Source organism: Stegodyphus dumicola, chromosome 1 (genome assembly GCF_044657685.1).
Source record: "Stegodyphus dumicola isolate Sdum_Otavi_A_Nest chromosome 1, ASM4465768v1".
Lineage (NCBI taxonomy): Eukaryota > Metazoa > Arthropoda > Arachnida > Araneae > Eresidae > Stegodyphus > Stegodyphus dumicola.
This window is the reverse complement of record NC_140768.1, coordinates 131,143,619-131,160,710: the sequence shown is the minus strand read 5'-3', so window position 1 is coordinate 131,160,710 and position 17,092 is coordinate 131,143,619. Positions and strand designations below refer to the sequence as shown.

The following is a 17,092-nucleotide window of genomic DNA, read 5'->3' as shown; positions in this document are numbered from 1 at the left end:
TTAGGAACTATCAGACAAAATAAATATTTCAAAAAAGTGCAATACATGATCATTTAAAAAAGATTAGGTATGCAAGCTGCTAGGATAAATGGGTACCCTATAATTTTAACAAAGCAAACTATACTTGCTGAAAAAATAAAGCTCCTTTTTTAAAAAAAACAAAGAAGAAAACGTCATTATAAGTAATAAGAAGTGGATACTATACAATGATTTTGCAATACAAAGGTTATGAACTAAGCCAAAAGAACCTTCTTTAGTACCTTCAAGGGGAGACTCCATCCCCTAAAAAATTATACTTAGAGTATAGTGGAACTACAAAGGAACTGCATGCTATAAATTTTTGGATAAATACTGTTCCTAAATCACAGTTTTAAAAGCAAAAATCGAAGCAAAGCACCCAAAAGTGACCAATCTTTGAGGTGTTGTCTTCCATCAAGAAAACGCAAAGCATCACTTTTATGTCAAATAAAAACTTATTGAGTATGGCTAAGATGTTTTCTGTCATCTCTCATATTCACTAGACCTCACCCTTAGAGATTTTTATCTCTTCAGGTGACTTCACAATTCTCTGAATGGCCTAGAGTTCACTTCTTTGAAGACTATCAAACAACATATTGGTAACTTACTTACACGTAAACCTAATGACATTCTTAAAAAAAAAAGGAATTTTTCAGCTGCCTCAGAGATAGCAAAAAGTCACAGATTAAAATGGTGCTCATGTGATTCAATAAAAGTTTTTTATGTTTTTTACTGCTTCATTTATACTTAATTGCATTCATCTGTATCAAAAGACAACAGAACTTTCTGGATGACTCAATAGTAAGCAATTATGCAAAAGAAACCAAGCGCGAGAATTTGTGCAGTATAAAAATATGAAGTTCAACTACAAGATGATGCTCTATACAAATTTTTACTTCTATCTCAACATCAGTTTTATTCTATCTACACTACATTATCATTATTATAAAGTTTACATTAAAATAATTATATATAACGCAATTAAATTCCTCTTAAATGATTCTCAACTTTTAAAAAATTCAAAATAATTCTTTAAAAACCTTGATTCCTTTAAAAACTTAAAAATTTACATTTATTATTTCAGTTAAAAAAATTATAGTTTAGCTTTGTACAACATATTGAATTAATACTTAAATTTGAAATAATTATTACTTACTCTGCAACGAAATAGGAATCTTTTGTCAGAATCAAAATTGCATCCATATCTTGTTTATCCGGATCTCCAGTTCTAAAATTGAAATATATATATATTGCCATAACAGTACATAAAAGGAAAATTAGCAACACACGATTTCTTATTTTCATTCATTTTCTCTGGAGTTAGGTAGAATTAAAATATGTTTTCTATATTGCACCATTTATGTATTTATTCAAACACATAAATCAACTTTTCAAATACATAAAATAAAGTTTGCATCTAAAGAATACTTTCAGACATATATATTTCTGTAAACTTTTCATTAATTCATTAGCTGCAAAATGAATAAAATATTAGCATTGAGAATTTTACTTGTAAGAATTAATAATTAGTTAACCACCAGCTTAAAAATGTATTTTCAAATTAAGAAAGAAAATGATAAAAACTTGGCTGATTATCCTCAAATTTCTTTTAATGTATGGGAACAGATCATTAGAAAGACAGAGCAAATAATACAATGAATCCTTCCTAAGATGACCACTCATAGTTGCAGCCATTCTGGTTTTCTGTGAATGTGATTATCTTAGAGAAGTGATGTTTAATAAAAGTTTGTTTATGTTCTAAGAATTACTGGTCATTTACAGAACCGGTCCTCTTAGGGAAATGATTGCCACAAGAGTATTGCATTTAAAATTTTTAAGTATCAAAACTATATACATTCTCAGTACTTGCTTGCTATCTAGTATCCATTGATATACTGTGAATAATCTATTAATGCTTTTGGGGGATGAAATCTGACTTTTTTTTCAACAAGTATTGTTTGGTAATTGCACTCAAAACAATATCAGACAGATTGTTATTTCCTGCAGCTTGTTCTGCCTTCACCCTGATATACCCTGATATGTAAGAAAACAAATGATGACATGATCTATCAAATTACCCTTTTTTCCTCCACTTTGCTGATCCTCACATACATTCCATTGCTTGTGTTTGGATTCCAACCTTGGGTTTGTTGAAATTAAAAAAAAAATAAATAAAAAAATAAAAATTCCTGTCAATTTGTAATAATTTATTGCTGAACACTTGGAAGAATTTGAATGGGTGGCATTTTGGTGATGTATTAGCTGGCATTGGATAACATACAAGAACCATATTCCTAAACTAATCACTATGCAAAATCTGATGCACAACAACATACAAAGTCAAAACGAACACAGCTTTAATACACATTTAGGTGTATCTATAGCACATCCTCAGTACATAGGACACAGCATCACCTCTGAAATAACATCACATCAGATAACTTTGTACGAAATTGATATGGATGATCCTACTATACAGAAATATATAATGAGTTTTAGTTTTCATTTTTGACATTAGAAAAGGATCTAATTTTTAGTGGACATTAGAAATTAGTTTATCTTTTATATATATGCATATCTTTAGTAGATATCCAAATTATATTATCAAGGGCTATCTGTATACGAGCAGGGATGCCTTCATTGAAGATATTTTCGAGACAACTGGCTCTTATTCAATTGGTTTAATTAATGGATGGACAAAATCATGAACACTCCTATGCAGCTTGCCCATATGATTTGATCTTAACCTGGCTTGAATTTCCAACACTGAACAATTTTACCAATCAAGACTTTTTTGGATCATTATATTTGCTATTATATGTTACATGTCATTGCATTACATCATGTTATTAGGTATTATGCACATAACTCTACAAATGTTGTGTTTTCATAGCCCTCAACACAAAATTATTAATTTACCTTCTATATGCCTGGCAAACAGTCAATTACCACAATGCTTAACATAACTTTAAGATCTTTAATGTACTTTTCAAATTACAACTAACTGCTTAACACAATTATTTAAAAACAATAAATGCACTTCTTTTAAATACTTTTAAATCTTTATCTTATTTTCGTTGATAACTTGTCAAGTTAATATAAGTTATAATACACTTAATTTATAATGTATTTAATTTTTATGTATTATGCATTAAATTTTAATTTATTATGTAATCAATTTTAATAATTTTTATAAACATTTGCAGTTAATATGAATCATATGAATGACAATACATTTCACCTATAGTGCATTCAACTGATAATTTTTATGAACAACTGCAGCTTTGTTACGATCAATAAAACATACAAACATACTTCTAAGACAGATAATACATATTTGGAAACTTATATTTGTAATCTAAATAAAATGTTTCTAATGTCAGATAACACATACTTGGAAACTAAAGCAATTTATTTATATTCATATATATTTACATTTATCATCTTAAAAGGTATTATACGAAAAATACTTAATTTTATATGCCTTTAAGAGCTTATAACAAAATTTAATAAAAAATAGACATGCAAATATTTTTCACTATTATGAAAAATGTAAATGACTAGGAAGCAGATTTAACTAGAGACTAAGAAGTCTTGAATTAACTTGTACACTGCAAAATAAAATTAGCAAATACAAAAAAAAAAAAAAAAAAAATTATGTCTTACACAGGATCAGCATCAATGAGAGCCCATCCTCCAAGAACAACTTCAGTCTCAGGTATCAAAATTTTTTTGCAATCTTCTATTAGTTGCTTCACTCGCTCATGATGCTCTTGTTCATTAATTTCAATTTCTGGATCAACTTCTTCTCGTTCTGGGGTAACAGCACTTATATCTTCAGTCAATGGATTACCCATCATAAGGTCAATGGTGGCTTGACGAAATGCATCTTTAAAGCGATTTACATAATACCTAATTTTTAAATAAAACTCTAATATTAAAATTAAATATATACAGTTTATAACTCATATGTATATATGTACATAGAATGATGATATTTGCAGACAGATCTAGCTGTACATTCAACATAATTTTATTACTGGATAACACAGTTCTTCAGAAGCATAATCTGATTTACACATCATTATGGGCCCAATGTGCAACCCCACAATTTTTAGAAGTATACATCTTAAGACATACATTTTTTTAATAAAAACATGCACAGTTTTTAATAGAAAAGTTAATAATATGTCTCATAATACCTACAATAATTTTAATTATTTTAATAGTCATATTCTGAAGTGCAAGTTAAGAATGATTTGTGACAGATTCAAAACATTTTAAATAATTAAAATTATCAATAATTAACATGTATATTAAAATTATCTGTTCATGCATGCAATAAAAAAATCATTTGAATGAAGTTCTGGCACACTGTGAAGAGAAAATCCATTTAAACAGTTTCTGAATTCTTAATCCTACAGTTAATTTACCTTAAGCAAATCCTACAGTTAATTTATCTCAAGCAGGTCTTATTCACTGATGTATTTTCATTTTAAAGTAAAATCATTCACTGGAACTGAATGTGTAATTCAAGCTTGAATTGAGAAGAATTTTCTAATATGTTTTACAAGTTAGTACTGAATACATACATTAATGGGATTTTTAATCTAAGGTAAATTTTTAAAGGAAAATAAAATATGATGGCTGAAGTTGCGAAAACTGGTCTGCTATTCTAAAAAATATTTTTCAGCTCTTTAATCTACTTCATTACTCTTCAAACAACTTCTAGGAAAACTTTCTGACAGAAATTAAGAAAATAATCTAAATGTACTTGCTGATTAGTGATATGTCAAAAATTTAACTAAATATTTATTAAATTTGATTGATTTCCTGTTCCTCTGCTGCATACGCCATTCATTTCTTTCTGTCTTTTTTCAAACCACTGTCAGTGGATTATTCTGAAATATTTAACTTCCATAATAATTTTATTTATTTATTTGACAAGCTATTATGCGGTTCTTAGTGCATAAATGTATGTGATTTATCAGTTTAATGATAAGCACAAATATCAAAATAGCTCACAGCTTTTTCAAAACAAGAATTTGATTCTTAACTATCTTTTGAATTATTGGTCGTGATACTGCTTATTACGGCTGGATTAAGACTAGGCTTTAAGAACTTAAAAGATTTTGATGCCCCCATAGATGTTTATGCCAGTTTTTTCTTCATTGCTTCTATCTCTCTCAGTTTTCGTTAATTGCACCATGTACTTATGGTAAAAATTGGGAATAGGAAACTTTTTGATGCCCACTTTTCTGAATACTTAAGGATGTTTTCGTGGTGTTCTTTTTCCTTTATGCCCTAAGCACATGCTTACACTGCTTAATGATTAATTCAGTGCTACTGGTTATAAATGCATTGTATATTTAGTTAGATATTTTTCGAAAATGCAACTGTCCTTTAAAGTTTATATTTTCATGCATTCATGGAGATGCAACTAATATTAAGAGGAAATCCAAACTTTTCGTGAAAAGTAGATAATAGAAGGCAATCTAAATTTCATTTTTGTATTCAGATAGTTAAAAATTAACTTTAAATGAGATTACTACTACAAGAAGTGAAATTTTTGTTGTTAAAAACAGCAAATATGTAAGTACAGCTTAGTAGATAAGTCTTGCAACAAACAAGTATTTAACCATATAAATGCATTTGAGAAAAGTAATACTAATTCCAGATACAATAAATAAAATATTATTCTGAAGATAGCTTTGAAAGTAATTAAAAAAAACTTAAGAAATAGGTTTAAACTACCACCATAATTTTTTAAAAATTAAGGGTGCATGGAGGCTGTGAAGGAACATTGTGGCCACTAATGTTTCACCATACTGTGTATGGCAAGATACCATGCAACATATATTTGTTTCATTCCCACCAGATGGCATATACTTAAGAACTCTGTACTGCATGGAAAAATTAATTTAGAGCAGCTCAAAAGATTCCTTGATGAGTACAGTCAAAAGTCGTTAATTCGGACACCCATAATCCGGAATGATCTATAATCCGGACCTCAAAGCTACAAACTTTCTGCGCATGCGTCGCATTGACACATGTGTGTAAGACCTTTACGGCTGCGAATTTGCATGTGCGCGTGTGCAAAATACGTTTACAAATGTGCGTTTAATGTATAACGGACGGTATAAGCTAAGCTCTAATTATCTATTTCAGTTAATGTTGCAGATTGCATTGTTCCTTAATCTTCGAATTGGATCCTGCTTATTATTTTTTGCAGACTGTTAGAGCAATTTTATAAAAGTAAGCTTGAACTTTTGATTATGTCAAATAGAATTTCCGATTTATATTTACTAATATGTAACGGATCTACAAAGCGAAAGTATGTTTCGGAGTTCATTAAACAAAAAGTGGAATTGCTGCAAAAAATGGATAAAGGCATATCCTTTGTTCATCTAAACTTTAAGGTTTGTTTATCTAAACTTTGTTTATCTTTATCGCCGCGCGCAATGAATTGGAAGTTGATCTGTCAGCACTATCCTTATCTTCAGGGCAGATGTTTTTATTTTATTTGGCTTATAATTGCTTACTAAATGTAGTATTTCATTTCGATATACTCCGTCTTTGATATGATTTAAATCAAATGCCTCGTCATTATAATTCGCTTCCGATAGCGAAGAAAGTAACAGAGGTTATTGAAAACGAAAAAATTTCGATTGACAAATTAGTCGGTATTCTCGACACAGCAATTATAGGACTTGAAATGCGGAACTTTGTAACTGAACAAGAAATTATGTATGTTTATAGAATTAAAGAGAATGTATTATCACATAAAAAACGAAGCAACTTAAACAACTTACATTGAAAGAAATGTTTAATAAAGTAAACAAATAAATATTAAGCTTTTTTTTTTTTGTAAATTTTGATACACTTTAGATCATAATTGTTCTTTATTTCGTAAATTACGGTTTCATATTTTTAATTTTATAATTTCTTCATGACATTTTACCAGATTTAAACTGATGATCTATAATCCGGAAAAATCGATAATCCGGAATCGCCGAAGTCCCGACGAGTCCGGATTAATGACTTTTGACTGTAATTGGAATGGTAATAAAAAATTTTACACTTTCCTTTTGTTAATTTGCTAATTTAAATCTTACAATTTTGTTTCATTTAAATTAAACATTTCTCAGTTCTATAATGGAAATATAGTTTTTAACTCTAAAAATATTAAGCTCTTTAACATATATTTTCCTTATTCAAGTTACATATATCTATTCAAGGTATCTATTGAGATGTAAAATTTTAATTATGAAGCATGACAAGTTATTTATTAGTTTGCAATACACGAGTATAATAAACATGTAATGGATTTCTCAATTTTTCATTTATCATGCTTCATAAGAGATATAACAGCTGCATAATATTAATTCAAAGATACCATAAACATTTGTGAAAATAAGTTTGATCACAGTGTGAGAATCTGAAGGTGATGTGAATATCGGGTATTGATGTAGTATGAAATCTACTACTTTTAGTTAGTTACTTATTTCTTAGGTGGTGCCACTAAAATGCTATTTTTTTTTAAGAATACATAAATGAAAATGATTCCATTAATAAATTTAAATAGCTTTTAAATATTTAGTTCTATTAAATTTAAACTGCTTTCAGTTTTACAAAGCAAGAGTGGCCTTTAACAGTGTTGTTTTTATGAGTCTTTCGGCCATTACACTACAGATGTCCCACAGCATGGCCAAAAAGTGCTAATGGATTTCCACCATGCTCCTGTGAGGTAACATAGAAGATTTGCAATGTGGTACTGTGAATTTTACATACAGTACAAAGTCTTTAATACGGATGTCCATGATCCGGACCTCAAAGCTACAAACTTTCTGCTACAAATGCATAATGCATTTACGCATGCACATAACACCTTTACGCATGCGCACATGCATTTATACATGTGCATAATACGTTTACGCATGCACATAACACCTTTACGCATGCGCATATGCATTTATGCATGCACATATGCGTTTATACATGTGCATAATACGTTTACGCATGCACGTTTAATGTATAACGGACGGTATAAGCTAGGCTAAAATTATCTAATTATTTATTTCAATTAATGTTGCAGATTGCGTTGTTCCTTAATCTTCTAATTGGATCCGGCTTATTATTTCTTGCAAACTGTTAGAGCATTTTTATAAAAATTAAGCTTGAACTTTTGATTATGTTTCCGATTCTGGAGCTGCCAAAGGATCTACAAAGTGAAAGCATGCAAAATTAAGCTTGAACTTTTGATTATGTTTCTGATTCTGAAGCTGCCAAAGGATCTACAAAGTGAAAGCATGTTTCAATGTCCATCAAACAAAAAGTGGAATTGCTGCAAAAAATGGATAAAAGCATGAAGAAAGTAACACAGAGGTTAGTGAAAACGAAACAATTTCGATTGACAAGTTAGTCGGTATTCTCAGCACAATTACAGGACTTGAACAGTGGAACTTTGTAACTGAACAAGAAATTATGTCTGTTTATAGAATTAAATAGAAAGTATTAGTACAAAAAACAAAGCAACTTAAACAACTTACATTGAAAGAAATGTTTAATAAAGTGTTTATGTAAGTATCGTTTGCTTCATTTTATTGTTGCAAACAGCGTAAATTCCTTTTGATTTTCTTTCTTTAGTTTTGAACTTTATGTGTGGCAACAAGATAATTGATTGATAGAATTGTGTTTGTGACAGCCATGTAGAATGGCTCGCTTATTTTGTATCAATTATTTTGCATCGCTGACAAGTGTAATTTAATAAAAGTGTAGGAATACAGTCCATTTGTTGATTGATTATAGTTTGTGAAACACATTAAGTTTAAGAACACATATTGTTGGTCAAAAGTCTAGCCGGAGAGCTAGTGAAGATAGTGACTGTTCTAAGTGTATTCTAACAACACAAATATGCATATGGTTTGTGAAAATTATCCACTTTGTGAGGTAAGTGGATTTTGAACAAAAATTCGTTTAATTTGTTGTTAAATTTTAAGAACAATGTTGTAATACAACATAGAATTCGATTTCATTTTAATAATAGTGTTAAGTGATTTAAGAACAATTTCTGTTTTTGAATTGATCAATTATGAGTGAACTTATAACTTTTAAAACAAAAAGAGCGGTCTTACGCAGGAGTGTTACTAATTATGTAAAGAAAATTGAAACTATTTTAACTGCAGATAAAATTAATTTAATAGAACTAGAGGAATGTGTCGAATTATTGAAACAAAAAGAAACTGAGTTAAGGAAGCTTGATTCTGAAATCGAAAGTTTAATTACGGATACTAAAGAATTAGAAAACGAAATAGATAATGTTCAGGAGTACACAGATAAAATTTATTTGTGGAAATTTAAAGACAAAAAAATATTAAAAAATCAAAATAATAAAAATAATTCTAATAGTGTAATTTCAGAACAGGTTCTTGACAATATTAAATTACCCAAGTTAACATTACCGACTTTTGGTGGTAATATTACAGAATGGATAGCTTTTAAAGATCTTTTCAGTGCTTGTGTAAGAAATAATACAAATTTATCTAATGCTCAAAAATTGCAGTATTTGAAGGCTTCGTTGAAAGGTGAAGCATATCGCATTATTCAAACCATTCAAATTTCGGATTGTAATTTTGAAATAGCATGGAATCTGTTAGACGAAAGATATTCAAATAAGAGAGAACAAATTTTTGCATATATTAAACGTTTTTTAAGTTTACCAACTATTCAAAATGAATCAGCATTTGCTATTTTAAATTTAGTTGATAATATTAATGAAGTAATTGGTTCTTTAAAAGTATTGAATCAAACCATTGATAATTTTGGTGACACTTTAATGACTTATTTAATTTTGCAAAAATTAGACCCTTCTACAAAATTATGGTGGGAACGTCAGTTAAAATGTAATGAAATTCCAAAACTTACGACTTTAATTGAATTCCTAAAAAACTATGCAAGAACACTTCAAAATAGCAAATCCACAAGTAATAAGGTACCTAAATCTGTGTTTCAAAATAAGAATAATGTTCTGGTTGCTACTTTGGGTTGTGGTTATTGTAAAGAAGATCATAGTTTAGCCAAATGTTCGAAATTTCTAAATTTATCGGTTCAGCAAAGGATAGATTTTGTAAAATCTAATCGTTACTGTTTTAATTGTTTATCTAATATGCACTTGCTCAAAAAATGCAAGAGTTTAAATACATGTCAACATTGCTTTAAGAAGCATCACAGTATTTTGCACATTGTAAATAATTCAAAGAATAAAACTCAGTTAAACAGTATATCTCCGCCTACGCAATCTATCATTAAAAGAGATGAATTAACGAGTCCTAAGGACGTTTCAGCCACAGTTTATGCCTCTCATTATGATTCGAATGCAAAAGATAATCAAACCAGTCACATTTTATTGTGTACTGCTTTAATAAAAGTTCAAAATTCTAAGCAACAATTTGTGAAGTGTAGATGTTTATGTGACACTGGATCTCAGAGATCATTTATTTCAAGGGATTGTGTGAAGAAATTAGGATTACGAGTGAAAGATAATTCCATTTCTGTATCATGTTTAGGAGAATTTAATACTATAAGTAATGGGGAAGTCGATTTAGTATTCACTTCTCATTTTAAAAGTGATATTCGTGTATCAACATCAGCGTTTGTACTGGACAAGGTGACAGATAACATTCCCTATGTATCTTTGCCATCAATCATCTTCGATAACTTCAGTGATTTACAATTAGCTGATCCATTATTTTACAAGTCACAACCAGTTGACATTTTATTTGGAGTAAATGTATTTCTGCATTTAATGACGGGAGAAATTGTCAAACGTGGTCCTGATCTACCATTTGCTCTAAATTCGAGGTTGGGATGGATAATTTCGGGTACTACAAATTTTGAATCTACAAATTTTGAGCCAGTATATGTAAATCATTTGAATACAAACACAGATGAGTTAGTAAATTCTTTCTGGGAGTTAGAAAAGTTTCCAAATGTACAACCTTTAACAAATGAAGAAAAACTTTGTGAAGAACATTTTAAAAACTCGCATTTTAGAGACACATCAGGTCATTATTCAGTTGCATTACCATTCAAACATAATAGAGATATTCTAGGTGACTCCCGTGAAATGGCGTACAGAAGATTTCAATACTTGGAGAAGAGACTGTTATCTATGAAAGAAATTTACAACCAGTATATTCAGTTTATGAAAGAGTACTTTTCACTAGAACACGTAGAATTAGTGCCAGACACAGATTATGAATTAGAGAATAAACACTATTATATCCCACATCACTTTGTGTTGAAGGACTCTAGCTTAACAACAAAATTGAGAGTTGTTTTCGATGCGAGCGCTAAAACAACCACAGGTGTTTCTTTAAATGATACACTAATGATAGGCCCAAAAATACAAGATGATTTAATTTGTATTTTACTAAGATTTAGACTTCATAACATTGCAATAACTGCTGATATTAAAATGATGTACAGACAGATAAGGTTCATGAAAAAGATAGAGATTTTCAGAGAATATTATGGAGAGATAGCCCGTATAAGCAAATACAAGTTTTTCGTTTGAAAACAGTTACATATGGAACTGCAGCTGCTCCATATCTTGCAACCAAAGTTTTGAGTCAGTTAGCGATTGATGAAGGATTGAACTTTCCAAAAGCAAAGAATATAGTTTTAAGAGATTTTTATGTTGATGATATGTTAACTGGTGTAAAAGATAGTTCGGAAGGTATTGCATTGATAGACGAATTGCAACATCTGCTAAAAAGTGGTGACTTTGAGCTTCACAAATGGTCGACAAGTGAACCGTCATTGTTAAAAACCTCTGGCTTAACAAACACAGATAGTGACAATATTCATCGTGTAATAGAAGACAAACCATTGAAAGTTCTGGGATTGGAATGGCATCCGGACAATGATGAATTCAAATGTAATGTCGGTGTAATAGAGTATCAAAGTGTTCCGACTAAAAGATTATTTTGTCATTATTATTTTGTCATTCGTAGCAAAACTATTCGATCCATTGGGGTGGATAGCTCCATTTGTAATTTTCGCTAAAATGATCCTTCAGCAATTGTGGAAATTACAGTTATCATGGGATGATCCTGTAACAGAAGAGATTGATCGAAATTGGAGAAATCTATGTAGAGAAATTAAACTTTTGAATTCTATAAATATACCTAGGAAAATTCTGCTACCTGACTATTTTCGATGTGAACTTCACGGATTTTGTGATGCGTCTGAAAGAGGTTATGCAGCAGTTATTTATATCAAAACTTGCAATAACTCTGACATTAATGTTAAACTCGTAACAGCTAAAACTCGTGTAGCACCATTAAAATCTATTACGATTCCAAGACTGGAATTATGTGCAGCAGTGTTATTGGCACGCTTGATTCAGTCTGTAAAAGCTGCATTAGTTATAAATTTTGATTTAGTGCAAGCTTGGAGTGATTCACAAATCGTGTTGTCATGGCTAAGTTCAGATCCTAAAAAATGGCAAGTATTCGTATCCAATAGAGTTTCTGAAATACAATCCATCTTACCACCTGAGAACTGGAGTCATGTTTATGGAAAGGAAAATCCAGCTGATTGTGCTTCACGTGGATTATTTCCTGCAGAACTATTATCTCATCAATTGTGGTGGAATGGTCCTTCTTGGTTAAAGTGCAGTGAGATTGCCTTGTTTAAAAATATTCTTATAGATGAAGAGGTGTTACACCAGATGCACGTAAAACAGTCTCATTTGTAGTTTCTGAACCTGTACAGGAACTTGCTATTATATCAAATATATCTTCATTTCCAAAGTTACAACGCATATTTGCTTGGATATTAAGATTCATATCGAATTCTAAAGTAGCATATCTAGAAAGAAATACGTCTTTTTTATTTAGTAATGAAATTCAAGCTGCAACTTTCTGTATTGTCCGAATAATACAGCGATTTCACTTTTTTAAAGAAATTCAATGTTTGGAGTTGGGAAAGGACTTACCTACAAACAGCAACCTCCTTAGTTTGTGTCCAATTTTAGATGACAAGAAAGTGTTACGTGTAGAGGGAAGACTGAAAAATGCGCAACTGTCAGAAAATGAAAAACATCCAATCTTATTACCTTCAAAACACAATCTGACAGAAATCATAATTAGACACTTTCATGTCAAATATCTGCATGCAGCACCGGAACTTCTTCTATCTTTAATTAGACAGCAATTTTGGATCATAGCTGCTAGATCTGCTATCCGAAAAGTAGTAAAATCTTGTATCACGTGTTGTAAACTTAGAGCTAAAACTGCAAGTCAAATAATGGCTGATCTACCGGAATCTAGAGTAACACAATCACGACCATTTCATCGAACTAGAATAGATTTTTCTGGACCGTTCATGATTAAACATCGTGCAGGACGTGGACAAAAATCATTTAAATATTACGTATGCTTATTTGTGTGTTTTGTAATCAAGGCAGTACATCTTGAAGTGGTAGAAGATTTGTCAACAAAGGCATTTTTAAGTGCATTGAAACGATTTATTGCAAGAAGAGGGAAACCATTTGAGATTTATAGTGACTGCGGTACTAACTTTAAAGGTGCAGACAAAGAAATCAGAAAATGTTTTTTGCAATATAAGCAAAATCAAGAAATTCACAAATTTTTGTCTTTAGAGGAAATAAAATGGATATTCAACCCGCCATCATCTCCCCATTTTGGTAGACTATGGGAATCGGCAGTAAAGTCAATGAAATTACATCTAAAAAGGACTGTTGGTGATACTGTGCTGACCTATCCGGAATTTCAGACCTTGATAGCGCAGGTTGAGGCTTGTCTCAACTCTAGGCCATTGTGTCCAACATCGGCTGATCCAAATGATTTAACTGCATTAACACCTGGTCATTTCCTAATAGGAACGTCTTTAACTGCCATACCTGAACCAGACCTAAATTATAGTTCCTTCAATCACATTGACAGATGGCATGTGAGACAATTTATTTTTCAGCACTTCTGGAAAAGATGGAGTCGAGAATACCTGTCTCAGCTTCAACAAAGACCTAAATGGCAAAAAAGTCAAAACAATTTAGAAGTCAATGACTTAGTCCTCATCAAAGAAGACAACCTTCCGCCTCTTAAATGGAGGTTAGGGAGAATAATTGCTGTTCATCCGGGCTCAGATCAAAGAGTCAGAGTTGCTAGTATTAAAACTGGTCATGGTGTCATAAAACGACCAGTCGTGAAATTGTGTCCTCTTCCTATTCAAACTAAAAAACTATGAACTGCTTCGCATATAATATTTTGTATTATTTTTCTTATGTTTATCTTTATTACAGACTAAGAAGTTTCAAAATGCTCCAACTGTTGAAATCCCCTGGGATTTCAACGAGGGCCAGGATGTTTATGTGAGTATCGTTTGCTTCATTTTATTGTTGCAAACAGCGTAAATTCCTTTTGCTTTTCTTTCTTTAGTTTTGAACTTTATGTGTGGCAACAAGATAATTGATTGATAGAATTGTGTTTGTGACAGCCATGTAGAATGGCTCGCTTATTTTGTATCAATTATTTTGCATCGCTGACAAGTGTAATTTAATAAAAGTGTAGGAATACAGTCCATTTGTTGATTGATTATAGTTTGTGAAACATATTAAGTTTAAGAACATAAAGTAAACAAATAAATATTAAGCTTTTTTTTTTTTTTTTTTTTTTTTTTTTTTTTTTTTTTTTTTTTGTAAATTTTGATACCCTTTAGATCATAATTGCTCTTTATTTCATAAATTACGGTTTCATATTTTTAATTGTATAATTTCTGCATGCCATCTTACCAGATTTAAATTGATGATCTATAATCCGGAAAAAACCCTAATCCGGAATCGCCGAAGTCCCGACGAGTCTGGATTAAAGACTTTGTACTGTATTAGCATTAAATTCCCCCAGCAAGATCCAACTGTTTGAATTTTAGTACCATCTGCAAAGTTTTTTTGGTGGTTATAATTCGATGATAAGGTAGCAAAAATGGTAGATCACATACTACATCAGTACCGAATATTAGGCAGATTTTTTTTTTTTTATTTTGAAATGCCACACAACCCAACAGTGTCTTGCTTTGGTATGCTATCAGCACCAATAACCTCTCATCTTTAGTATGCATTATGGACAAAGTAATGGCACTACTGCTATGTTGGTGCTGCAGCCAGTGGCACTATCAGATTTGCACTGTGTCCCAAACATAATTTCTCAGCAGCTTAACAACTACCTATGTATGGTATAAATCAATGTACATGTTTAGTAACATTATAAGAGTTTTTCCCCTTTACTTATTGCATATGTTCATAATGTTATCAGAAGCAAATCTGGCTAGCAATTGTGAGGCCCAATATTTGAATCCAGGAAAGGATATTGCAAATTTTTCAAGTTTTCGGCTCTAAAAAAAGTTATTGACTTTACGAATTGTACAGATGCTTCGTTGACCAGCCTGATGTCTTGATCTATTACCAATTGAGAATCCATAGAACATCACTACACATTAGTTGAACATTCTCCCATTTCAATGAAACACAGATGAGCTGTGAACTCAGATTACTATACATAATCCACCATATTCAGTATGGTAAGATATTGTCCAAAATGAAGATCCCATTTTTAGTGATCATTCTTTACTCTCGGCTACTGGAACTTTATTACGTGAGAATTATACCTTTTGTTCAGCACTCTTGTCTCTCTACGAGTGTGGTTTAGTCAGAATCTGAACATATCTGCGAAAAATGTCACATAAGAAATAGCTAGAAATTTTCTCAGTCAAGTACAGTGGTTCAATGTCGCTGAGCCTGAAAAATTACTGACTGCCAACTGATATGATGACATTTCACAAATATAATATTTTCTCAGAAAATAAAGAATAGATTACAGAAAGTATTATAGCTGAATATCTAAATTAGGCTACAGTAAAAGATTGTCACAAAGTAAGAAAACTGTGAAATATGTAGTAATTATCAATAACCAGAGAATTTAGGAATGAAAATGGGTATATATACAAAGTGGGTGGTGAAGAATGAGTAGATCAAGACACTGAAATCAAGTAATTACTATTAGAAGAAGCAACATACTTTGCTCTGCTAATTAATGATGTAAAGAAATAAATGACACATTTAGATTAAAGATAAATTCATACCTGTTGGCAGAATAATACCCATCTTTCATCATGCCAGCTATTCTTCTTTCACCAGTACGTGTATAATCACCCTGCAAAAAAATAAAAGCTTAAATGTAAAAGTATGCTATCAGCCACCAAAAAAATAAATAAAATAATAAATTATTTAAATTAAAAACTGAAACAGCACTTAGGAATAGAAATGTCCAAGACTGGTTAAATAAGTAGTGTAATTCATATCTGATAAGCCAGCAATGTAGTAGCTCATTTAAAAAAATTACCAGAATAAATGCTGAACTTTACTAAATATTTAAAAATGCATGAAAATTATAAAAAACAAAAACTTGGAAAGCTATATAATCTTTTAACTTTTTAAAACAGCTAACTTGATTTCAAAATTTATTTTGATCTAATTTTATTACATTTTATTTATGAAACTTGATTTTCTTGAAAATATACAGGTAGATAGTTTTCACAAAATATTCTCAGTAAGAAAGAATAACCACAGCATTTTAATCAGTATGCATATTATTTTTAAATAAAACTTCATATGTTAGAATTGATTTGCAGAATTTTGCTTGGATACTTCTCCAATTTATAATGCTCATGTTTTGATAAATTAACTGAGATTAACGAGGACAGATTAAAAGTACTAATTGAATTTTATTGTCCCATAAATGTACGAGAGCTTGCCTAGAGCCTAAATTCATTCAAAACAATCACTGATGAGAATTTAAAAAAGCTTAGTAATGAAGGAAAAAAAAAAACCTGAAATTTTAATTTCACACGAGCTTAAAAAAAAACCACTTAATATATTTTTCATATGTGACTAGAATTTTAAACTTAATCAAAACAATTGATAGCTGCTAACTGAAAACAGATTGTTTACAATAACAATGAATGCAAATGATCATGGTCTAAGTATTTATGTTAG

The 17,092-nt window shown here is 30.5% G+C and overlaps 1 protein-coding gene across 3 annotated transcripts in view; it reads right to left on the bottom strand.

Annotated features, from left to right (window-relative positions):
• sp3 (phosphatidylinositide phosphatase spermathreecae) overlaps positions 1 to 17,092 on the bottom strand; it is a 122,046-nt gene that overhangs the window by 29,123 nt on the left and 75,831 nt on the right. For all 3 annotated transcript variants that reach the window (XM_085820642.1, XM_085820629.1, XM_035376531.2), the window contains 3 exons: positions 16,180 to 16,250; positions 3,685 to 3,930; positions 1,175 to 1,246 (listed from right to left, as the gene is read on the bottom strand). In XM_085820642.1, the coding sequence (XP_085676768.1) occupies positions 1,175 to 1,246; positions 3,685 to 3,930; positions 16,180 to 16,250 (389 nt within the window). The remainder of the gene's footprint in view (positions 1 to 1,174; positions 1,247 to 3,684; positions 3,931 to 16,179; positions 16,251 to 17,092) is intronic.